Source organism: Lonchura striata, chromosome 9, assembly GCF_046129695.1.
Source record: "Lonchura striata isolate bLonStr1 chromosome 9, bLonStr1.mat, whole genome shotgun sequence".
NCBI classification, from domain to species: domain Eukaryota; kingdom Metazoa; phylum Chordata; class Aves; order Passeriformes; family Estrildidae; genus Lonchura; species Lonchura striata.
The window spans coordinates 26142627-26168392 of record NC_134611.1 but is presented as its reverse complement, the minus strand read 5'-3'; the positions used below and the strand labels follow the sequence as shown (position 1 = coordinate 26168392).

Sequence of the window (25766 nt, the reverse complement as noted above, 5' to 3'; positions counted from 1 at the left end):
TTCTCACCTCTGGCTCCTTCCCTGGCACATCCCACCCTGCATCCTGCCATGCCGAGGGGGGCCAGGAGCAGCTCCCTGCTGCCCCAACATCATCATCCACCAGAAAGTCACTGTTTTAAAGTGTAAAAACACACACCTCTACAGCCATGCACAACTCCAGATTTAGAGGCTGGAGAAAGAGAAAAGGACCCTTCAAAGCTCTTTTATGAGATGCTATCTAGCCAAACGTCACAGAGAACATGAGCTGAGATTTTCCATTTGTAATTTACCCACAGCACCATCCAGGATTTAGCATCTACAGAATGCAAGTCTTCATAAAGCAAATAAAAAAATAGAATCAAAAAAAAGGCCCAAACCCCCTGTTCTTGGTGCTTGGTTAGCATTCAAGTGTAGGCAGGTACAGCATGTTTTCAAAAAGCCTGAAACAATGCCTTCTTGCACAAAAAATGACTGCATATCTTGATGGGTGAATTTGCAGCTGAGCAATGCAGTGTTTAAAGGGCAAGTATTCAAATAAAACGCAAGATGCAGAAGTAGAATATATTTTATATAAGTAATCCTAGTAAATGCAAAGAAGCCAAGTAACTACAAGTAAAAGGTGGATATAGCAGTGGTCAGAAACGCCCTGTTAATGCTTTAAAATGGGTTAATAAATGCAACAGTAACCACCAACTAAAGGTTGCAATAACAGACATCAATCATTTCTAAAAACAGTCTTAGAAAAAAATCTCCTCTTGATAAAAGCAAAAGTTCAGCCTAGCCCAAAATGAGGTTAAATAAGAAATTGAATACTTACACTTTCAGGGATCGTTGGCAATCCAGTTATATCAGGAGTAATGAAATACGAGTGCTAATGAATGGGAAAAAATAATTGATAATTTATGCACACAGGAAAAAAAAAATCTTTCCATAAAAACCCAGCATTTAGGATTTCCAAACCCATCTGTGTTTAAGCAAATAGCCATTTTTCTAATAACATTCTTACTGCTGCTAGACAAAGAATTAAGCAAATCACGACATGAAATGACAAGCTCTGGTTCTGCACAGCACAAAACCAAGGGAACAAAATGCTGGGCTGTAGTTTTGAAATAACACTGAAATTAAGCCATCTTTAAATGTTGCCATAAGCCTGAGAGAAGCATTGATTAAATTAAGGATTTAATTAAAAATTGCAAGAAAAAATGCTAAAGGATAAAATGTAAATTTAGAATGGAAAAGAAAAACCACTCACATGAGAAAAATATCTAGAATAGAAATATTATTACTCGATATAAATTTTCTCGGTATAAATTCTTTTTCCAAACATCTTTGAACCAAAAAAATGTGGTAACAGAAATGCAAGATCTGAAGCCCGAGATCCTGCAATCATTTATGAAATACATTAACAATTTTATGCATCTTAGTTTGAGGCCATCTAGGATGTAAATATAAAATGGGTTAAACTAAAACCAGATGTAATGTAAATTAACTCTCATTAATCCAATGCTCCTATTAGTTATCAGACATGGATTTAGCAAAGTAATTTTAAGGCATTTTTGCATGTTAGTCTAAATTTTTAAAGGCGAAAAAAATGACTGCATGCTATGTAAATAAGATAATTACTGATCTTTAGCTTTTGGGCTTTTTTACAGAATTTTGTTGGTTTTTCAGACTTTTTGTTTTTACAGTATTTTTACAATTATAATTAGCAACACAAAGACATAGCTTTCATAGTTCTCAAGTCAAACTTGAAAAAGATATACCAAAACTAAGACTATAAGACTTAAATGTGTCTTGCATTCAAGAAAAAAAAAAATTAATACTATTAAGTCTGTGTAGGAGACTTATTAAACCAGCTTGATACATTTAATAGAAAATTTTCCCCACAAATTAGGTCATTTGGCAATAGTTAAAATTTAAGAAAAGAATTGGCTTAAAAAAGGCATCCTATAAACATCATACCACTTGCACAATAAATATCACAGGTATTGTTTCCCATCAACACAGGAAAAAAAAGTATTTTTTTCTCTGCTTAAGAAGAGGAAAATATTCAGATTAAATTCAGATACAATGTCTGCATTCTTCAGAAGTATATTGAGAACAGAAAACTATTCCCTATACGTAATAAGGTCACAGAATATTTATCAAAAGATTTCTCAGTAATGAAGTTATTAACTGAGAGAAGTAATTATTTCTAATTAACAAAGTAATAATATTTCACTCATTAAACAGAAAAGGAAGCCAGATCTATGAGAAGCAAAAGCTATTACTGCAGTCATTAAGAGTCACAAAGCAGCAAAAATACTGTGGTATGGAGTCCTTGCACATCTTTGTGAACTCCCTGGGAAGAAAAATGACCTTGGAAGAGGTCATTAAACTCTTAAATTAATAGTTGTTGTCCTGTATAAAGTTTTCTTTAAAAAGAAAACTTAAATGGAAAATGCAAGTTTTGCTCATCAAATCAAGGGTTTGATTTTTGTAGCAGTTTTTATCAAAGGATTATGATGCACACACGCATAGCTCTGAAGCTGGATTTGAACAGAAAAGGTATGTTAATATTAGATGGGTCATTTAGGCCAAAGACAGCAGCAGAATTCCCCAAAGGACAGGTATAAATAAGCCTCAAATCAACAGAGATGTCCTATAGCAAGTGATTATTTCTTTATTTATTATAGGTTTTAGATAGTCAGTGCCTTTTAAACTCACCGATACAAGACAAGGCTGATTTTTCAAAACTTGCTCACTTGCAAAAATCATCTCTTGGTTCTTATGCAAGATGAGAAAAAGATTGAATAGTTGACTTTTGAGTTTTCCAACAAGAAAGCCCAAAGCTGCCTCTACTACTTGTAATAATTCATGTTTAAAATATTGGCTGAAAGTAAGTTTTATTCCTCCCCCATTTGAATTCAGACTTAACTAGCCTTCCCAATAGCGAAAACATTTTTTAAAATTTAAAACAAACAAAAAAAAGTGACCTAAATTATTTTTAAGCTCAGGCTCCATAGAAAAAATGACCATGTCATAAATTTCAGCTGCAGAGTATTTGTTGCTGGGACCAACAGAGAGTACAACTTGGTCCCTAAATGGACAAGGGAATTTTGACCAAAGATTGCTTGGAAACACCACATACCCAGATACTGGATGTAATTTATACACAGTTATGCACACACAATCCTAAGGACCACTGTGGTCTGCCACCCAAACCCTGGTGCAGTATCCATGAGCCTTTACCCTGCAGCACATTTGTGTGAACAAAATACGAACCAGACTGACCCTGGCACAAGGAAAAGCTACCTCAGGATGTCATTTCTACAATTATTTTTTTAATAATTTAATTTCTCTTTTAGTCTGTGACTACTGATGGTTTCAGTCTAGCTTTTTTTACTATATCTGAGGACCGAGAAAGAAAGATCAATACAAAAGACTAGAACTGCAAATGGCAATAAATATTTCCCTGCTCCCTGCAGCATTACAAAAACAGAGATGCCTTTAGATCCAACAAGCATTGGGATTCCAACTGACCCATCCCTCCCTGCTCTGCCCTATCTGAGCCCACAATATTTGCTCTACTGTCCAGCAGCCAAGGATTTGACAGGAGGTTTGCATTTCAATAGCTGTTGTTCAGCAAGAAATATTACAAAACTCTTTGATATAACTGGGAACAAGGCATAATTGAGAAAAAACAATTCCAAAGTCAGACAACATTGAAAGAAAACCAACAAGTAACGACTTTATAGCAAGCAATCTGTCGTTTCAGTGTAGCCAGCTGTATTCACCAAGACAGCCATGTCCACATTCCCCACAACATTTATTTTGAGGTGAGCAAGTTATGGACTAGATTAACTTTGTGAGAAATACAAGGGAAAATATATTTAAAACTTTTTTATTTCCCTCTGAACCACAGGAGTTTTGAAGGACATTTTATAAAGCACTTTAGAGTTGCCAAATTTTAACTGGTTATAATACTACAAGTAATGATAGCAACATATTATTTGAGATACAGAAGTATTTTTGGTAAAGGTGCTAGGAACTGAAACATTACACTGACAACTGAAAGAAAAAAATATCAACAGAAACAATTCCAACTGCAGCCTCAAATCCAGTACATTGTTTTGGTGAAAAACAAAACACAAGACTGGAAGGACTTTCAAATACAGTCAATTAGCACTGTACAAGGTGGGAAAATGTTAGGTCTCTATAGCCTAAAGAAAAAACAAGGAATCCAAAATATAAAAAATTAAAATAAATAAAGGTAGCATTATGTTAAGCAGCAAGGATCAGTAACTTCTGAAACAGAAATGGTAGACTCCGTTTTTCCTGCCCTCATAATAGGGCCAGATGCTCTTCTAGAATCTGTGCTTACTTTGATTGAAGTACAGGGCTTATTTCTAAGATACATGAGCTAAAAGTCACAAGAAACCACACAAATCAGGCCAAGATAAATAATCTAACGATATTTCAGTATGTGTGGAAGTGAACCCTTTACAAAATCACTACTTCCTGTGTCCTGCAGCATGTGATGGTTCAACCAAGACCCAGCTATTTGCATACTGTGGCAAGTGCAGTAACTGTATGGATGCTCTGAACACGCATGGCTCAGAAGCAGCAGAGGTTCTGTGCTGGCTTTATATTTCACACAGGCTCTACAAATGTGTTTAAACATGCACTCACAAGTTAATTCTGGTTAAAACTTCGGGAACCCTAACAATGACATATCCACTTTTTGATGTTTCTGCAGCAGCACCATCCTGCCCCACTATCCCCATCTCAGATCACAAAAAGTTGGAGCACAAAAGCAAAGGAAGCCTGAACATGTTATTTCACTGAGATGTGCCTCAAGCTCCACATAACAGAGTGTACTTCTACTGCTTTTCCTACAGAATTTTTGTATGGTTAAGCAAAACTAGGAAAAGAGGAAGAAAGATGGGAAAGAAGCCAGCTTTCACAGACTTTTGACCAATCCTGAAACTGTACCTACTCAGATATAAGAGGCAATAAAACTGAGTTAGTGTCTCCTGATGCACAGCAGGAGAAACCAAAATTGTCTACATGAAACAGCTGGAAACACAAAAAAGTAGTTCTAGCACTGTCAGATCCCACTGCAGTTTACTTTCTCATCCATAGAGGAAAATTCAAATTTCTTCTTCTCTATGACTATGACTTTTAGAAAACAACATGAGACAGAGACAGACTCTACCCTGCACAGAGGGAAAAAAAAGAGGTTGTCCAAGCCAATTAATGATGGGAAGCAACACAAATTTATTCTTTCAAAGGGTTGAGGTTTATTTTTCTTTTAACTTTACCTACTATTTCCTAGTCAGTGGGAATGAAACAGAAAAAAATACTTACCACACTTAAACTGACGAAAGCATTCGCCTTTGGCACAGGATGGCTATACAACGATTTCAACAAATCATTTGAGTCATTTTCCTATAGGGAATACATTTTAAAGTTAATAAATTATAATGTAAAAACTAAATACTATTGTCTACACATCAAACTACATATGACATAGAGATAAAAATATTTAATAACCAGAAGAATTGTAATACATAGGGAAGTATTTAAAAATTAAGTATAAAATTCAGGACAGCTTTGTATCTCATAAAATGATTGTACCTGCAAGTTAAGCCAATCCCTTACATGTTTCCCCACTCACTCCTTAAAGGACTTAGATCATTTGCAACTGAAAACTGGGATACTATGTCAAGCTGTATATCCTGGATGTCATCTTCCTAAAACTTTTAGCCATGATAGAGGTTTCTTTAAAATTTTATTAAATATGCCTCATCAAAAAACATAAAACAGTTAATAAGGTTTACTGAAATGTACTTGCAGCTACCTGGTTTAACTGGTACCTGTCACTTTGGTCTCTAGAAGGGACATCTACTTGGGAAAGAAAAGTGATTGGAGCTTTTCTTGGTTTGAGGTTTTCATTCAGTTTAGGGGTTTTGTTCACAGAGATTAAATTCTTTATGTAAAATAATGTACTTTTTCAAAGTAAAACCAAAAGTAAAAGAGACAAGTCAGGGCCAGCTTTTAAACACATTATTTCGAGTTTACAGGAAGCTTCTGCCTCTCCCTGTTAGAAGAGGTTGCTACTGGACCTCATACCAGTGAGCAAAGCTTTGGGTCTAGCTCTTGGTGAACAGTGCCTGGGCCAGGAGGGAGCAGCATCCTCCCACAGCCTCCTCAGCAACAGGTATGGCTCCAGGCAGTGAACAAACTGCTTCCATGCACTGCTACAACTCTCTGACCTGCTAAAGCAGCTGCCTCAGCACAGAAAACAACAGACCCTGTTACCTAAATCGCCTGAAGTAATAACTGCAATGCCAGCACTGGTGATCAAGACCCCTATCCTCTTCCCTCAAATACAACCTTAATAACAGTTTTTTCTACTATAGTGAAATAGGGACCAAAACCAAGGTCTAATTATAGCATTTGTAAGATTTACATATATTCCACTTCATTGAATCACACAGTTAATACCAAACTTTCCTATTTATCTTTTTACAGACAACATCATCATTCTGTATAGTCCATTTACTATAATGTATAATTATTGCTTATTCTGTACTTCATATATTTTTGAAATGTCAGCTTTTCCAGTCTACAGCATATGGCTAAATATTGATGCTTTTCTTTAAACTGAAATCTAATACACTAATATAAAGTAGAAAGGTATAGCTTTAATGTTGTCAGTAAAGACAGATGCCAGTAGGTCCTTTGCTGTGTAGACTAGGAATACATCTAATTGCTTATGAATATGCAAACTAAACTATCAGGATTCTTCACCAAATGCTGCAAGTAATTTTGTCTTGCTACTTGAGATGTCAGAATTACGAGAGGTAGTTTTTAGTTAATCTGAAAGGTGAAACAGTACATCATATTCTATACAGTTCTGAACAAAAGTGTTTGCAGCTGATAATCAGATAGTTCCAGACAGCTACAGTTTACAATCAGTACGTCATGCAGCTCTCCAGTGATGTGACACCACTCACACTTCACACAGGACCTGTTTATGCTGAGACTGACACATTATAAAGGTATATTTTCAGCAGCTTTTTTAGAATAACGTGGGATTCAAGTGACTGTGGAAGCTCTATGTTCAAATTCTTTGAATTTCAGTAAGAGGAATAAAACTTGCTTCTAAATCCTACTAAAACCTTAAACTTTTAAAATATATAGAATCCCTTTATAGTATTTGAAATGGTGACTAATATTTCAAGGAAAATACACAAAGAACTAGAATATGTAAAATTACCTGTTCTTTAGCCAAATAATCTGCCAGGGTATTTAGGAGCTTGTAGTATACTTCAAACCATGGTAGGTAACTAAAACAGGAGGAAAAAAGTGTTTTAATTAAATATCAATGTATTTTTCCAATGCTTATAAAGTACTACGATGATTGCTCTGACTTGCACATTTTTATAACATCTCTATCTCCAAATAAAAAGCATATCAAACTTTTTCCCAGAAATTTAATGGCACATCACTGATAGACAGTATAGGGTTTTTTTATGCTGGATACTTGCATGAAGTTCCATTAAGCACAGAATAACTCATAATACTTAGACTTCTTAGTATTTTCAAGGCACCAAAAAAAACATTTGAAACATTTTCTAATCTCATTCCCACTACCACTAATTTTTACAGATTGCAGTAGTTATGTGCAATTTTGAAATTCTGTATCTTTCTATATGCAATGGGCTGACAGGCCTGCTAATTCCCTAGAGAATGAAAAACAACTTTGTTTGGGCAGACCAGGTACTCCCTATTTGACAAGTGGTGCAATGCTGTGCAATAGCAGAAATGTCACATTATATGTAAGGATATAGGTCTCCCTATAAAGTAATTTCTATAGATCAAATTAACTTCCAAAAATAAAACCATTCACCAGTACTGCAAGTACAAACACATTAATACATCTATACTTAAGATATTTTTAACACAAATCTGCAGCCTGTGAGCACAATACTCTCACTGAGTTAAAGGGAATTCAAGACAAATAAGACATAACTGAAGAGCACAAAAGAACTCCAGAACAGCGGTATTAGCTCCAATTTGCCTTCTGTTTACAGAGGTTCTCTTTAACAGTGGTTTCATCAGTGACCACACACTACAGAACTTCCCACCATCACTATTTAAGCTATTAAGTCTGATAAACTAAATAATAACAAAAAAATTATGCCTTATTTACTAGTTACACGTCTTCTCATGTCTGTTAGAACTTCATCACAAACATTACTGAATAGATAATATTTATAGTTAATCTTAGTTGTGAGAGAATAGAAAGGAGAGCTGGAAAGGAAATAGTGCCTGAAAGGTTTTCAGAACATTTCATACCCATATATAACACTCCTACAGACTTCATTCTTCAATGCAGTGTAAATCCACAGACATGCATTTCTTAAAGGCTTTAGTGCACGCTGAGGACAGACCTTACATTTCAAATGTATATATTCCAGGAAATATACTAGCTGCAACTGCAAAAACCTGGTATGCAAAACCAAAATGTTTTCCCTGATAGGAAAAGGAAAGCTGTCAGGGGAAACCCTGGCTGGTAGAGAAGCCAAGTGCTGCTTTGTGCAGTGAGTCCAATGAAGGGTTATGTTTTCTTTGTAACACCTCTGTTCTCAGTATGCAGCTGGCAAGGCTTTAGACATAGATCCTGATTCTTAGGAAAAAGCACAGCAGAAATCTGAACACAGATATAGTTAATGCATTTTCTAGCAATCCTTGCTGTCTTCAGAAATGCTTAACTACTGGCTCCTAAAAGAACCAAAACCAACTTCCCCACCCAAAAAAAACCACCCAAAAAACAAAAAAACACCCCCCCAAAAAAACCCACAAAAAATCCCACAAAAATCCATCATGAATTTGCTCTTGCCAAACCAAAGAGACAGAGGCAATGATTTAATGATTTCCTTTACATCCAACATACTGATGTCTTTATCACACTTTACCATACATTGTGCTGGCTATTAATCAAAACAACATCAACCTCTTAATGGTCACAGACATTTTTAATGCTTGGTATTGCTGACAGTGGTTAAGGTGTGACATTATTACATTTGTTTTTCAATGTTTTCTTAATATAATCATAAAATTTACTTCAGTGCACCCTTGTAAGGCCACTCACTGCTTACAGGTGTGAACATTCCATGCCTTCATAAAACACCCACCACATCAGCACCTAAAACATCTGATCCTTGAGCATTCTTCCACCTAGGACTCCTGTTCTATTATCTTCTCAAATCATGTTAACCTGGTTTTACACATCACTGAAACACAGCACAGAGAGGCAAACAGAATTAATTGTTCGCTGCAGTGTTCAGAGTTTCTCTAAATGTCAGAGCTGGGGAACAGCTTCACAACCCAGAATTACAGCAGGGACTAGAACACTGTCGTAGCATTTTGTCAAAGTCAAGGTACAAGGTGGGTATAAATCAGAAAGTATTTTTATAATACTACACACACAAATGGGTAAGACGACCTAAAGGCTTTCCAGTTTCTTGCTATCACCACTGTGTTAACAGTATACATGACCCCAGCACATTTTGCTGTAGAATACTCCAAAATCTCATCTGATAATCTATTTTTGATAATGAACATTTATGAGCAGCATTCTATAAAAAAATTATATTTCAATAAAATATTAAACATATTTCTTTTCTATATGCATGATCTCAGCTCCCCTATTACTGAGAAGATAAAAACAAAATTTTAAAGCATTTAAAAAGGTCAAATTAATTATTTGAAATTAATGAACCCTAACAGAAAGCCAAGGGAGATTTTTATTCATACAGCAAGGCATGCTGACCAGAGTACTTGCTTAGAAATTTCTTCCTTTAGCAACATCAGGTTGATGATACACGTCTATGTCTTTGTGCAACAAAATCACTAAGGAAAACATCCTACTTGACCACAGTTTATGAAAGTCAGTTTCCTTTATGAGCTGAAAGAATAGCAAAAGAATTGCTTTAAGCCTTATAACCACAGACACAAATCTGTGTTAAAATCATTTCAATGTGCCTCTTAAACCTGAAAAAGGAAAGGAAACCAAAACCACTACTCCATGACATTATATGGCATGAAACCAAAGAACCTGCCAGAACCTGTCCTCTGCTTCTTTTCTCCAGAATCTTCAGTTCTTCAATAGTATGGCCTAATTGCAAAAGCTTTTGTCAGTATTTCTAGTCAGAATGTGCTTCAACAAAATATTACAAAAATCTACTGGAAAGCAACAAATTTCGCTTTCTCTTCTTCTTTTATGTAATCCTCATAGCATAATAAAGGATCGTTGTACCTGTTTTTACATTAACAGTTAAGAGTGCATTTGCATGTGTGCATACACAATGCATCTCTGCATTCAAAGTAAACACAGGTGTGTTTGTTCATGATAAAGACACCATCAGGTGTTTTTTTAGATTCTAGTACAAGCTAGATTTAGATTACAAGATAAACTTAAATTGCAGTACAAGCTCTTGGCAATTTGTTAAATCCTCAAGGCTGTCAAGCAACACTTTTGTCCGCTTTCACCATAGGCTAACTTTGGAAGCATGTTTGCTGATAATCCTATTAATTGATTTGGACCACTCTAGTAAACAGATTTATTTGTAGATAAACACTGCAGGCCGTAGGCTTTACATCTTTATCCAGTATATCATATTGGACAAAGAGTCCAATCACAGAATCCTGTTGGCTGGAAAAGACCTGTAAGACCATTGAATCCAACCAGCAACTCAGCATTGCCAAATCTACCACCAAACCATGTCCCAGCCCCCACATCTACCAGTCTTTTAAATCCCTCCAGGGATGGTGAATCCACCACCTCCCTGGGAAGCCTGCTCCAGTATTCAACAATCCTTTCTGTGATGAAACTTTTCCTAATATCCAATCTAAACCTCCAGTGGTGCAACTTGAGGCCATCTCCTCTTGTCCCATGACTTATTACCTAGGAGGGAGCCCAACACCCCCTTGCTGCCTCCTCTTCTCAGGTTGTTGCAGAGAGCTGTAAGGTCACCCCTAAGACTCCTTTCCTCCAGGATAAACACCCCCAGCTCTCCCAGCTGCTCCTGATCAGGCCTGTGCTCCAGACCTTTCACCAGCTCTGGACCTTCTCCAGCATCTCAGTGCCCTTCCTGAAGTGAGTGGCCCAGACCAAAGACAGAGTTCAAGGTGCTGCCTCACCATTGCGGAGCACAGGAGGACAATCCCTTCCCTGGTCCTGCTGGCCACGCTATTCCTGGTCCAGGCCAGGATGTCCTTGGCCTTCTTGGCCACCTGTGCCTTGTTCAGCTGCTCCCAAGCCCTTTTCCACCAGGCAGCTTTCCAGCCACTCTGCCCCAGCCTGGAATGCTGCATGGGGTTGTTGTGATGCATGGACAGTACCCAGCACTTGGCTTTGTTGGTTTGTTTGCATTTGTTTGTATGACAGGTAAAATCCAGAAGCATTTCAGGTCAAAGGATCTCCTTACCTTGTCCTGTTAACAAATCCTGAAAAATTATTTAATCTTTGCTAGCACAGCAGAACTAGTCTATGTACAGAAAATTCACCCAGCACACAAATGTCCATCAAAATCTACTAGCTGAGTAGCTATTTTTTTTCACTACAGTACAGAAATATGTTGTCTGAAACATGTTGTTTTTAAGTGGCTGAAGTTGACAGAGGAGACCTGTAATACATTACTCCTCCTAATTCAGAACTGGCACACTAATATGTACACTAATATGTACCTTACACACTAAAGTGTACCTTAATGTGTTAAGGTACATACTAATATGTACCCTAACAACAGATAAAATCAAAATTAAAGTCCATTACCAGAAAAACCTGACCACTATACCTGTATTCATAAAATTACTTATGAGCAGTCAGTACATTTCATAATTAATTGGCTGTCTTATAAAAATGTCTAAAGGTTATCAATTAATCCCCTTCACAGTAGAGAAAGTAAAGGAAAATCAGGACTTTAATGTTTAATTTTAATGTATTTGGAAGTCTAAATTAATTTCAGTCCTTAAACTATGAAACCACTAGTGGTTTCTTATTTATTTTTCTTTAATTGCAGCCACTGTCCTTGCATTCCTCAAGTCACAATCAATAAATGTTTGAAAAACAAACATGTAAAACAAACATAGGAAAACACCCAAAAGCATACAATTTCTCTAAATATTTCTTCCATAATCATGAGAAACAAAAACAGAGAATATTAATATATATATATATTTATATTTATATATATATATATATATATTCCCTGATGGAGAGTACAGGGGTCTTTATTTAAAAGTATAGCCCCTATTTGTCAGAAAAGCAAGAGACCAAGATCTTTCATGATTAATTAAAAACATACGTAGCATTTTCTCTTAATCCAAATGAGCCACAAGGCAGGAGCTCAGACTTTTATTCAAAGTCACGCACAACCCTTGTTGCCACAAGTACACTTCCACCTCACCAGTGCTTCCACTACAGCTCTGATAAAACTTTTACATTCATGAGTCAAAGGTTAAACAAAGGAGAGGAAATGTTTTCTGTCAAATAGTCAGGTAACCACTAACAGTCCTGAACTATCAGCAGGAATCTAACTTCTAGTAATCAAATAAAACGAAGGAAACTGCCTTTCCGTAGCTAAATGTCTAATGTCTAGGGGCTACTTTTCTGTCTGGAAAATTGACACAAAATGTGTAAAATTGAAACATTCTGCTTCTAAGGGATTTGCCTAAAGGAAGAGTGAAAAAGTTTCAAGAGTGGTCTGAACTGAAGAACTACAAAGCCTTACCACATAAACCTGTCTTCCTTATTAGAGCATTTCATTTGGAAATGTAGGTGACAATTTTACAGTCATAAATTAATGAAATCTAAGACTGAGCATTTTAATGATGCATTTTGTGTTCCTCTGCATACCTAAGGTAAACCTCAGAGTCCATCAAGAGTTTCAAATTATTTGTACTTCGTACTAAAACCATTCAGGTAATTCAAAATCAATTTCATGTAAACCCAGAAAGTATTATGTCCACAGCAAGCAGCAGCGATACTTAAAAACAAAACCCAGAAGAACTATTACTGAAAAGCAGATATTCATGTTTCTACTGTGCCACTTCAAACCTCAACTAGCAAAACTATTACCCAAAAATAGGAAAAGTAAAACTAGGAGAAAAGATCCAGTAGAGGGTATGAGCTCAACAAGGTATTTTACAATATGCCTATTGTGTATCCCTTGTCTTACAGGGCTGCATTAGCACAACACTTTGGGGAGAGGGAGGAGGTGACACGGCAGGATTCACACCGAGAGCTTTATAAAGCAGCCATGCAGCTTAATGAAAAGCACTAAATTAAATAAAACCTGCAAAGGAATCACACAGCATTTCTAGAGAATAATCCACAAGTTATTTTCTCATCTTACTATGGGTTTAACACTGAATTTGACAACTGGGGTCAAGCTCTGCTCAATCATTCTAGACAATATAATATCACAATTAAGTGATAACAAAAAGCCCAAGAAAGCTACCTTGGGAAATTTTTATTTCACTTTATAGAGAGTATTTGAACAAAATTCTGATTTGGAAGAAAATCCTATTTACACAATTCATATACACGTGTATATAAAATGCAAAAAACACTCCATAAAACTTACAGAAGAATTTTGTATGTACATTTTTTGTTTCAAACTATCCAGTTTAAAGCAGGACCACGTGGCTGCAAATTCAGAGATAATTTCCTCTAATTAGTGTTTCAGATGGAGAATTAATTATACACCAAAGTTCCATAAACCACAAGACTTTAATCTTACATGCAGCTTTGAGTTGCTAGTGCAAAACCTAAGGACAACCAGCCTTTACTTCAGCTTTCAGTTAAGAATCCCATTCAGCAGTTGAAATTCTATCTCTTTAGAAGCCCTGGCATAGGTTAACACATGGCTTGGTACTATCCACAAAGGACATGGACAAGGGAAAAGCTGTGTCCTGTTCCTCACTCATCAACCTACTCAAATTTCCACAGTATCTCCTTCCAGCCACTTTGACTGACTTGTGCCTGCTCGTCTTTAGAGATTTTTATTTGCATTTCAGTTATTTATGACAAATTCAACTACGTTTTCTGTATTTAACTATCTCTAATTGTCTTTGTCAAAGCCTCAGTCAGTAAACTTATTATAGACCTCTTGTCCAAGGGGATACATCCATGAGCTCAGGAGAAGGCAGTTTGACATGTTATTTCTGTACATCTGCACCTGTGTGTTTATATAAAAGTCCACAGCTATTGTGCACACACCTGTGATGAACAAAAAGTGTGAATTGCCCATACATCAGCCATCACGTGTACACACACAGCAAATACAATTTTATGTCATTTTGATGCAGAGACAAAAGCGAGGTTGAACATGCATACACACCCTTTATATATAAAGACAGCATTCTTTTTTATTATTAATTGGGTTAATTTAAGAACAATAAGCACGCGCAAAGGACAGACAGATAAAATGCCCAATGAAATCTGCTTAGTGAGTCTTCTTTCACTTGGACACTTTTAATGCATCTTGGGATTCAGAGAAGAAACCAGACTGACTACTAGAACATGAGATGGAGATAGTGATGCATTCCTTCCATCGGAGCTGAACACAACACAACACACAGACACATTCTGGAGATAAGCAGAGTACCCAGCCACGAGTACAGTGCTATGAAGCTAGTGCTGTTATGCATTCAGCTGTGCACTGTAGATTTGAAATTGTCACAATAAAAGCAATAAAGGCAATGCTTTGGATACAGTTCAGTGAAAAATTATAGCTTGCCACTTTTCACTTTCCTGCTTATTTCTACCAAGTAACAGACCATTGACTAATCTTTAGCTGATGCACGTCCATGGGGAAATGCTGAAATACCCAGTTTACACCAGCTGAGAATTTACATCCTTTGCTTTGCAGCACTCCATACAGTACTTAAATGAACTTGAGTGTGTATAACTGATTAAATGTTGTTACAACCACACAAACAATGCAAGAAATTTTGTTTCTAGCTTTATGAGGGAAGAAAAGACCAACTCCGAGAAATGAGCCAAAAGCATATACATACATTTTCACCTTCACTCTGGGCTTTAATAAGTTATATAAAAAAAAAAGGTATCACAGAGAAAATGGTTAAATGTTATATTCCTAAAGCCTAAGAGTTAAATCCTTCTGAATTATTACTAAAGGCATATTTCAAAGATCCCAGAAAGCAAATTAATTTCCAGAATAAAGTATTTCCCTTTTGATATTTTCATTATATGATAGTATTTCTTTTTTGCAATATGTAGAGCAAACATTTATTTTTAAATTAGTTGCCAAAAACATCCAGTGTAGTGGCTCTCAACATTAGTTTGGCATCTGTATAAAAGTTCATTAAAATCTTGATGTGCTCTTTCCAATAATTTTAAGCACTATTCTACAAGTCTCTATATTGGCTGGTCTTTCTTCCCTCAGTGTTCATTTACTGATAATCCTTTTACAAGCTGATATTGCGTTTTTCTTCCTAACTCACACTGGTCTTATGACACCCTCCACAATTACCCAGTTTCCATGTTGCCCAAAAACCTGACCACCTACTTTTATCCATATTCTTCCTACCCTACTCTCCAAAATTCTCTCTTTCCACTTTGCTGCCAATGTATTTGGATCCTCCGAGCGTTTGTCCATATTCTTGTTTTAAAAGCAATTTAAATTTTGTTCTTCCTATTTGCTGCTGAACTGGATACTCACATTTCCTCTATTGGACTTGCGGGCTGTTAAGTTCTTAATTGAAGTTGCAAATTTGTCTTTTAATGAGATCACTCTGCCTTTAATTTAATTTAAATGGTTTTAGGACAGCTAAGCAATTGAGGTTTTTTTGTTGCCAAAACAATGATCTTAAGAGAGAAGAAAGAAAAAGCAGAGGGAGAAATAAGGTATTTCTTTGGAGTCACTCTCCCCAACATCAGTATCTCCTCTGCAACAAAACAGCATGCTCTTGTGAATTCTCTGGATTTATTTTTTCTTATACTAGATATAGTCTGGGCAAAGAACTTGGAAGAGACACCCAAAAAATCCCTGTTCCAAGGACAGGAATGCAGAATAATGCACTTTTATTGTTGAAGTGACAGAGTGCTTGTCAAAAATCTGATTAGAAAGTAAAAATATCCACATACCAGTCCATGCCTCTAAGGCTGCAATGTATTTTCTCTGCATTTAAGAACAGATTTCATGTTATTTAAATAAAATTATTTAGCTTCACAGAAGAATACCATCATATGGTGCTTGGGGCCACTTTTTATGTGAAAACAATGGTAACGCTGCCATAGAAAAGCAATACTCTGATAACAAAGTTAAACTCATAGCAGAGAATTTGTAAAAGATAGGGGTTTTTTTTTATTTTCCATATTCACTCATCGACTCAATTTTTATTGTACCCCCTTACCTTAGAATACAGAGGCAGACCTTGCCTCCTGATGTCAAACGGCAGAATCCAAACCTTTGCTTACTTTCAATGTCAGTAAGCACAAAGGTGAAATGCTGTCCTACTTGGTTTTGGGACACCCTGAAAAAACAGATACAGAGGATAAAACCATTAAATCACATAAAACATGAGCATTTAAGTCATTGGTCTCAAGTATTTTCATGCTCAATCCTCACCATAATCCTCAATACAATTCTATTGTCTGCTGTTCTTTTCCAGTTCTCACACAATCTTCTACAGCAGAATACCTAAGAACCTGCTAGTAATGGTTAACATGTGCTATTTCTGGTTCAATCTTAGATGAACACTGAAAATTAACTCCCAGAGAAGCTAAAAATCACCACAGACCCCAGTCTACCAGTCAGAGAACACAATTTTTTTTTTTTATTTATCCCTTTCAATATGGGGGCAGAGGGGTTGTTTGTTGAGGTTTTGCTGGTTGGTTTGGGTTTTTTTTAAATTTCCAGCAAAATAAAAGATAGAAAATTCTACCCCTAGGGAAAAAACAAAGTAGCAGTTGATCAAAGGGCAAGAGAAGCTACATAGGACACAGGGATCTTTACTGTTTAACACAGGCAAAACAAAAGTTTAAAGATTAGATGGAGAGTATCTCACTCTTCTCAGTTTAGTTTAGCCCCTCATGATCATAAAGTGACTAGGATGAACCAAAAGCCTGTGCTGAGCATACAACATCAGAAGATACACTTAGTCCAATATAATCACCCATAATTAATGGACTTTTTTCCATTAGGTAATTAATCTCAAATCATTAAAACAAGCACTTTGCTCAGCTGCCTTCAACATGGAACAATCTAGGGCTCTCTTTAAGCACTGTCAGTACTCAGTGGCTTGTGCTCAGTCCCTCCCTGCTCAGGTTCTGGGGAGCTGGGATGTGCACTGGCACCACAGAGCATCATAACCAGGCCCCACTGCTCCCCTGCAGTTTTCCCTGCCACATCTCTGCACTTTGCTCCTTCCTGCAGAGAGCAGCCTGCCATGGAATGCGCTGTGTGGTCTGAGCACCCCTGTGCACCGGGGGCTCCCACAGAAACGCAGCAGCAGCCGTGCAGTCAGAGCACTGGACACGCTCTGAGCGGCGACCTCGGCTCCTCTGCTCCCACCGCTCGGAGCCTCCAGCAGCCAGGCCAGGCTTCTCCTCACACCACAAAACCCCTGCCAGGGCCAGGCTGGAGGCTCTGTGCACAGCCACACTAACCCAACCTGGTCTTAATGTACTGTGCACACCTATGCCAGGCAAAATGTCTATACACAGGGCCACTTTAAAAATGAGATTTAAATTCTGGTATTTTCTATTAAAAATATCCCAGACAAATTCAGCAGGAAGCATTTCCAATGCCATCTCACCAACTCCAAATCACAATCTTCCCTTTGCTTCTTTAAGAGAGATAACTCCATGTTTTGACAGTCAGCATAAAAGTGAGCCAGCTTGAAAACTTCTTCCCACACAGTTTAGAAAGAGATGTGAGCAGCAAGTCACAGATTTTTAATATGAGAAACACTCCAAGGCTAAAACTGAATTTCCACAAGAACCCGAAAGTTTGCATTTTGTCCCATTTGCTTCAAATGAACAGCACAGAAGCCGGTGACCAACCATCCATCTGGAGTACATTTTCTGTTCAGTTTAAAATACTGAATTAATTCTGGGTTTCTAATTTGAGAGCTCCACTTAAGATGTGGGGGCAGCAAGGATGCCTGTTTTTCTACTCCCCTTCAGCAGAATTAAAACTGACTATATGTAAGCCTTACCATGAAAAACAAATGACAATTGGGGATTTCAATTGACAGATGACCACAACATATAAACCAGATACATAAAACATTCCACAAATGCTAGCACTACATTTTTAACACATATATAGCATGTTCCATCATGCAGACAAACACTGGCCAGGTAACTTGGGGTTTGTGCCTCTCTGTTTCACTGCAGCACATTCAGGTTGTTCAGAAATCAAGTCTCCCCTCCAGAAACAGGCAGCAGCTCCTGGCCCTGCTACCTGGACCATATCATTGATGCCTCTCAAGTTTTTCTTAGCATGAAAACCTGCACAGGTAAAATGAAATTATCATATACCAGAATTCCCTTAACAAAATGTTATCCAGACTTTTTACTGGAGCACAAGATAAAGTAGCCCAGCTGCAAAACTTTTTCTGCAGAATGCTGGTCTAGTTGGCTGTTTGAAGAGAGCATGATGTGCTCACTTGCAAGGGGAGAGCAGGCACAAATCGTTCCCAACCAGTGCTGACATTCTCCTCACTCATTCCTCTGCCTTGCTTCTGACTTACTTTCAACTCTTGCCCTACTTGCTTACTTTTAATGTTAGTTCAATAATAATAAATCACTAATAATGAAGAATGTGTGTAAATACTTATTAACCCTGCAGACTACAATGGGCTCTTTCAATGTTATTACAGTTCGGTATAGAAATAAAAATAGGTTTTAAGTTTTTCTATGTGCCTACACAATGCAGAAAAGGCTCTTTAGTACCCGTGGAGTAGGTAAAGAGTAATTTTAAAAAATTTTGTTTACAATACAGCCACTGCTTAAGTCTCATTTTATGGGAGCCTTAAGAGAGTTAATTAAGGCAGGAATCTAATCTCTCCTTCAAACAAAAAACAGCATATCTAATCACTAAATTTATCCTTTTCTCTCCATAAAAACTGCTCCTCTTCCAAATTATTTTGTCTAGGATAGAGCAGATGTTTGAAATAATTTTTTCTTCAAATTTTAGAAAGTTTTGAAGAGTTTCAAAAAATTTAAAACCTTATAGATGGGAATAGATATTTCTATTTTCTTTTAAAAGTCTTAATGTTATTGTTACTAACAAAATATCATGTACATGTCCTTGACCAATATAATTAATATACAAAGTTCTGACTGAAGCTTTTGTGGCTGCTACTTAAACCTGAAAGTTTCACATGTATTACAACTCCCAAACTGACAGGAAAAACCCCTCAGTTACCAGTCAGTCACCTTAATTTCCCAAATCAAAGAACAGAGTAGAAACTGTTTCAAGCAGGAATTTGAAAACCAGATGCTAAGGTGGTGGTACAAGCTGATGGAGAGACTGGGCATACAGTAACACTAGATTGGGCATTCTCCTTCAGCTAATTGCTATCCCCTAATCTAAGCTTCAGGGGCTATTTTCTTCACTTCCAGGCCCATTCCAGGATCCACAAGTCCACAGCTCAGGTTCCCCATGTGGAGGGCTCCTCTGTTCTAACGAAGCTATATGAATTGAGCTCTGCCTCCCAAAAAAACCCAACCCTTTACAAAAAAAAAGAACAGGAGAAAAACTGCTGAAGATATGAAAATGGACAATGCCACCACCAAGTAAGAAAATTCCCACTAATAAAAAGCACAGTTAGCTTATTAATGGGGTTAACAGAAGCATTAAAAGAAACCACAACTACTGAGTAAAGAGCCTCACTGGGAGTATTTAAGTTGCAACAGAAGCCTGTCTAGAAGCTGTGTCTCAGGACCATCACAGCTGGCCAAGGGTCTGTGTCAGCACACGGTGGCTCCCTCAGCATTCCAGGTTTCCTCTCAGACAGATGCACTTCTGCACACACATGGAAACCAAGCAACCCCTGTGTGAAATCAATAGTTACGCTCCTCACAGGACACACTGCAGCCTGTCCTTACTTGTCTCTCACACACACATTCACTGTTACACAAACATGTGCCATAATACAGTGAGACACAAGATGCAAAGAATTCAATTGTGTGTAACTGCTGCTACATTTGTGAGTTTGCAAGTCCCCTTGCAAACTGATTGCAGTCCCTGAAGGGTATAGCAAATGCTACAGTTTACTTATTTTCACCCATATTGACTGAAATACTTTCTTGGTTATTTACCTTCCATTCTCAACTATTTACTCTGAAGGAAAAAAATTTGTGTAAGCTATCTTATAATTGCCTTTTACAAGATCTGCAAATCCAATGATTTCAAGGCATGGTTTTGCACTTCACTTGATCATAGCTGTGCTTCTGCACAGACTTTTACCACAAATATCAACAGAAACAGCATTAGCCAGGAACAGGAGAGTGACAGTAATGTCATTCCTGCTATCATTACTCACTCACCCTAAAAGATTAGGAGTTAAATAACCTGCACAGTAATTCCCATACTAGAGTGACATTCTTCTGCTAAGGAGAAATCCTCTACAGCAGCAGCACCACTGATTATCCTCCAAAATCCAGCACTTCCCAGTGACTGGGTGAGCACCATGGGGAAATTAATATGGTACACATCATTGTCTCCATGCTGATCCCACAAGCAGTTCCCAAAGGAGTATCTAAAAGAGGCTTGTGTGCTTCACATTCAGCAGGAGAAATGCATCCTGAAAGGGAAAAGACTGAAGAATGAAAGGAGTAAGAGAAGTACTTATGGTGGAGAGAAATGGCAGCGGCTCAAAGCACAGATAAAAATGAGGGGCCAAGCAGTGACGTAGCACAACTTCAGACTGAACCCAAAATGGCTCCAAAAGGAACAAGAGAAGTTGCATCCTCACTAGTCATCACCCAGCTACATAAATGATGGATGTGGAGATTGGGGCATGGACTCTGCAAAGTCACACCTGAGCTCTGGGTTGAGAGGGAAAATACAAAGAGAAAGAAAAGTGAAGCAAACCATGCACAGAGGATTCAAGCAACAAGAAAGAACAAATGTCTGAAGTATTAATATTACTTTAGCAAACATTAAAAGGAAATTAAAATCTGTCTTCAAATGTTAAATCCTCCTAGACCATACAAAAAGAAACAAATGGAGTACCAAAGAAAAAGGTCTTTCTTTGTAAATACATACATGCAAACTGCTAGAATATTATACAGTTGTGCCATTATTAAATAGAAATTAATTTATTCACAAAAAGAGACATAGGTTCTTGAAGCAAATGTTCAAGAACTTCTATCTTGCAATTAATTTCTTAATCCCTTTAAAATAAAATGTAAGCCATAACTACAAGTAATGAAATTATGTGTTTGTTTTCAATAAATATATATATATATATATATATATATATAAAGCTCAAAGTTTAAGTCGTGGCCAAAGAATTTTTTTACACCATTGTGGCTCTTTTAGTTTGACTTTCAGTTTCAATTTAATGGGAGTCCTCTAGAATTTTAATTACCATTCACAGTATGTACTTTTGATAATTAGTGTGAGTAGTGTACAGTTATTTATAGTATCTGCATAAAGTATGCCCGGTGAGATGATGCAAGCAGCATCAAACAGTGAGAACTAAATCTGGATCTCTATGATTATTGCAGGATAGTGGATAAATGAAAATCAAATAGATTATCTCCTTTCTTTTTTCAATTCCTTAAGTAATTAATATCAGTGACTTGGAAGAAAATGGGTGACAGTGATCTTACTGCTGGTGCTTTAACTTTCCTTTCTCCATAATTTGAAGAACATAGATTTCCTACTTTATTAAGTTTTATTTAACTAGATAACAGAATTAACACTCCATTATCTGTAACTCTGCTGTGTAGTAGAAAACCAGAGCTATCTATAGAATAGTTACATCTTTTAAGTATCAGAATCAGTGGAAGTTACTACTTTTGTACTAGTAATTTCTAGCTCTTAATAGGGTCAGACAATGCTTGAAGTATTTTATACACATTAATATACATTAAATACATATATGTCTATAAATATACATATATTACAGGTTGAGGAGCTATGCTCTCTGCAGCACAATATGCTCAATGAATGAAACAGATATTCTGTATTTCAGTTCAAGTGTTTCTGTACAGAAATTGGCATTGAAACTGCCTGTACAATGCTTGGGAGTATTAGGTGATCCTATATACAAGAGGAAAACTATATATACACGTATGCATATATTCATCAGACAAGGGAAACTTTATGGCCAGACAAACACTAAAAGGATTATAATATCAAATCTCCAGTGGAAAAAAGCCCTATAAATAGGAACTTCAGCAGTGTTTTTCTCAATCCTTTATCATTCCAAAAATCAAAATAAAAATCATTAAACTGAGAAAGCAGAAGACAACTAGTTCAGTTTAAAACAATTGGTGTGTCCACACTATAGAAAACGACTGAGCTGAGTAGGAAATGGCAAACACATCATACAGCCAGTAAGCTGTCCACACAAACAACCCCAGTGACAGTCCCCACTCCTGAATGAGCTTCCAGCATATCTATGATTTGCTCCACACCAGATCTGCCCCTCCTCCTCCGTGCTGCCACACTCCCATGATCCTGCCTTGCCTTTGGTTCCCCAAAATCGCTCAGCACTCGGCTCCAGCTCCGCAGGCAGCTGCGAGTGCGGCGCCCGTTCCAAAGCACCACGGCACTGCCTGAGCAGCCGGCAGGCCAGACCGAGCAGCCTCATTGCTCCCACAGAACCCCAGCTTCCAGGAACCTCCACTCCTGCCTGCTGACAAGTTTTAGGAAATTCGTAGAAATTTTGCACTTTGAGAACACTGCTTTACAGTCAAGCATGAGGCCAGCAGTCAAAAAGCATCCCTGGGGAGAGGGCACGGGAGATGTTAATAAACAAACAACAAACTTCCTTTTACTTTTTCCTTTCTGTTCCCATTTTCTTTGTTTTTTACTCCTACAGATAATTGGCTAAAATACATACTTAGCTATGTTAGAAATTCAAGTATTCCCACAGTTCATTAAGTTCATTCTCTTCATACAAGGAGCTAAGTGCCTTCTAATGGTTCGAGATAAACAGTTAAGACAACTTATTTGAAAATAATTCACTGCCACTGATTATCTTCTTGCCACTGGATGGCAGCAACAGAACCTCACCTTTTTCTGTTATCCTCAAATTTTATTTCCATTTTTCATCTTCAGTACCAATTTTAAACAGAATCCTTTACATGTCTTAAGCACATTAAAGACTTTAATTCTTTAAAGCCAACCAGTGACAACCATATTAGTTAAGTCATTAAAGCAGCTGCAAGGACAGTGAGTGTAACCAGTTCAAAACCCAAACAACTTAATTAAATTCAGCCATAAAAGACTAAATAACCCTAGTTTACTTCAGGGAAGTTGTGTTTATAAAGATCTTTATTTTGCTAGTGTGTTTTGCTGCAAAGACACTTTTCTCTCCTCTCCTCTCTCCACACACCAGCTTTTCCTCTACTGACAGCAGCTTCTTGCATCTGATAGATGCTTCTCATCTTCAACTCACCATCTACAACTGATGCCCAAGTTGTTCTGAAATTGGCTCAGCCTGCACATTACCTGGATGTATCTTTCATTAATTATGCAAATCAAGCTTTTAATTCAATCTTTGCCAATTCAGACACTACGGGTTTCCCAAACTGAATGAGTTCAATCTATTAAATAAATTACCATTAATCATGTTGATAAGCCCAAATAAATATTTTCATTAATAAAAACATTTAAATTACTGGTAGCATTATATGGAAGCCAGATTATAACTGATATCAGAAAGGTAAGGACAAATTAATTATAAATAATGGTCTGGATTCTTCTCTGAGAAAAATCAATTGCATATTCAGCTACTTCCATGTAATTAAAGTCTTAATTTCTTTGAACTCAAACAACACATTTTCTGTAGTGCTCAGTGAGTTTTTATATCCTGGTGCACTGTAACATTTTTAATGAAGCTCGCTGCTTAAAGCAAACTGTGTTATATCCTTATACTAACACAGATGGTACTCACAATTACAATGTACAAAACTGGGAGCTGGAATGTAGCTCTACCTGGACAGAGATATTCTTAAAATTCTGTAAAGATTACATTTTGCTGTGATAGTTTCCTACTAGTGACTGCATACTTACTTGAACAAAGGGTACATTTTCTCATCTGCAGGTGCAAGTTTAGGGAATACATTACATTTGCCTTTTCATTAAATCCTTGCTTGTAATCATGCTAAAAATAATTTTCTATTAATTTTTTTTAAATAAATGATAACTGTAGCACATACCTTTCAACGTCAAAAGGAAAGCAGAACTTTGGAACGCTGTTCAGCACTTCCTGAAAATGCAAGCAGAAAAAAAATGAAGTTAGGGGTTTTTTGAAAAGGCTTTTGAAAGGTTTACTTCTTAAAAAATGGCCAAAAATACTCATAACAAATAATAAGTTCAAGGAATATATGATTACAAAAAATACAGCACACGTTCCTGGACTGAAATAATTGATTATTAAAAAGGAATTAGGTTTGTGCTTTGGCAGATTGCAAAGACAATGCCATAGAAGCCCCAGGAGGGAAAGGCCTGGCCTGAAGGGTATTAACACCCTTCACATCCCCGCTGGGATTCCCTTCAACAAGGCCATATGGATTTTACAAGAAGCACCACACCATATGGGTAAGCCACGTCTGCTGCTACTTGTACCACAGACTAGCCACAGGGACTTCTGACAGATTCTGGCTCAAAAATACAAATGTTGTTTCAATTAAAATGCAGGCAGAGAAAAGGGAATGAAGTTGGCAGCAGAATGAATTACAGAGAGGTATAACAACTCTATACATGTTCCATAGTCAAATGCTGAAAGTGATGGAAATCGCCTACTGGTCCAAAGCAGAAATTTATATGATTAACCCTTTGGGTCTCACAAGCAAGCTTTGCTATCAATAAAGGAAAGGGGTAGGGGGGGGAGCAAAATCCACCAGATCTACATTCATACCACAGTATGAAAGGATAACATCTCTCTTTCATGCAGAATTTTATTTAAGAAGCTGTTTAGTGGCAAATAAAATGTGTTAATTAAAATATAAAAATGCTCTCAAACCAGTCAACGTTTTTCTTAAAAAAAAAAAAAAAAAAAAAAAGTGAATTACCAGATCATTTAGCAGCAAATATTAAACAACGACTTTACAAGATCCTAGAAAATAGGCTTTATTTCCTTGCTCCCAACAGGGAAAACAAACCCCCTGAGAAATGCTTCAGCAAGAAGAGACAGTTGACATCCATGTAGTTGGTCAAAGCTGCAGAATTCCTTTTCTGTAGCAGCCCAACAGACCTGTATTTCTGTATACAAGAGCTGGCCTCCAAGGTTTGTTTTCAGAAAAGAGCACATTGATTACGAATTTCCAGGGCTGCACATGAGGGTTTAAGAAGCTGATTTAAGGTGTTAGCACTGCAGCCTGAACACCCTGTTTACTGCATGTTGGACAGTCAATTCCCATTAGGGGAAATTGTTTATTTAAATTCCTACACACTACAATGACTACCTACTTCAAACATTCACCAGGCTCAGTGGATAGTGTAAAATACAAAGAGGCCATGCAAGTTAATCAGCAAGAGGAACAGTTCAGGAAAAAGACATCTGTGACTGCAACATGC

At 37.1% G+C, this 25766-nt stretch overlaps 1 protein-coding gene across 4 annotated transcripts in view; it reads right to left on the bottom strand.

The window, feature by feature from the left end:
* DENND1B (DENN domain containing 1B) overlaps positions 1 to 25766 on the bottom strand; it is a 152442-nt gene that overhangs the window by 72431 nt on the left and 54245 nt on the right. For 2 of the 4 annotated variants that reach the window (XM_077785491.1, XM_021547477.3), the window contains exons 4-9: positions 24407 to 24456; positions 16414 to 16533; positions 7244 to 7313; positions 5329 to 5409; positions 2686 to 2745; positions 797 to 850 (exon numbers count right to left, since the gene is read on the bottom strand). In XM_077785491.1, the coding sequence (XP_077641617.1) occupies positions 797 to 850; positions 2686 to 2745; positions 5329 to 5409; positions 7244 to 7313; positions 16414 to 16533; positions 24407 to 24456 (435 nt within the window). The remainder of the gene's footprint in view (positions 1 to 796; positions 851 to 2685; positions 2746 to 5328; positions 5410 to 7243; positions 7314 to 16413; positions 16534 to 24406; positions 24457 to 25766) is intronic. The other 2 variants (XM_077785492.1, XM_021547487.3) reach the window with 1 other exon arrangement.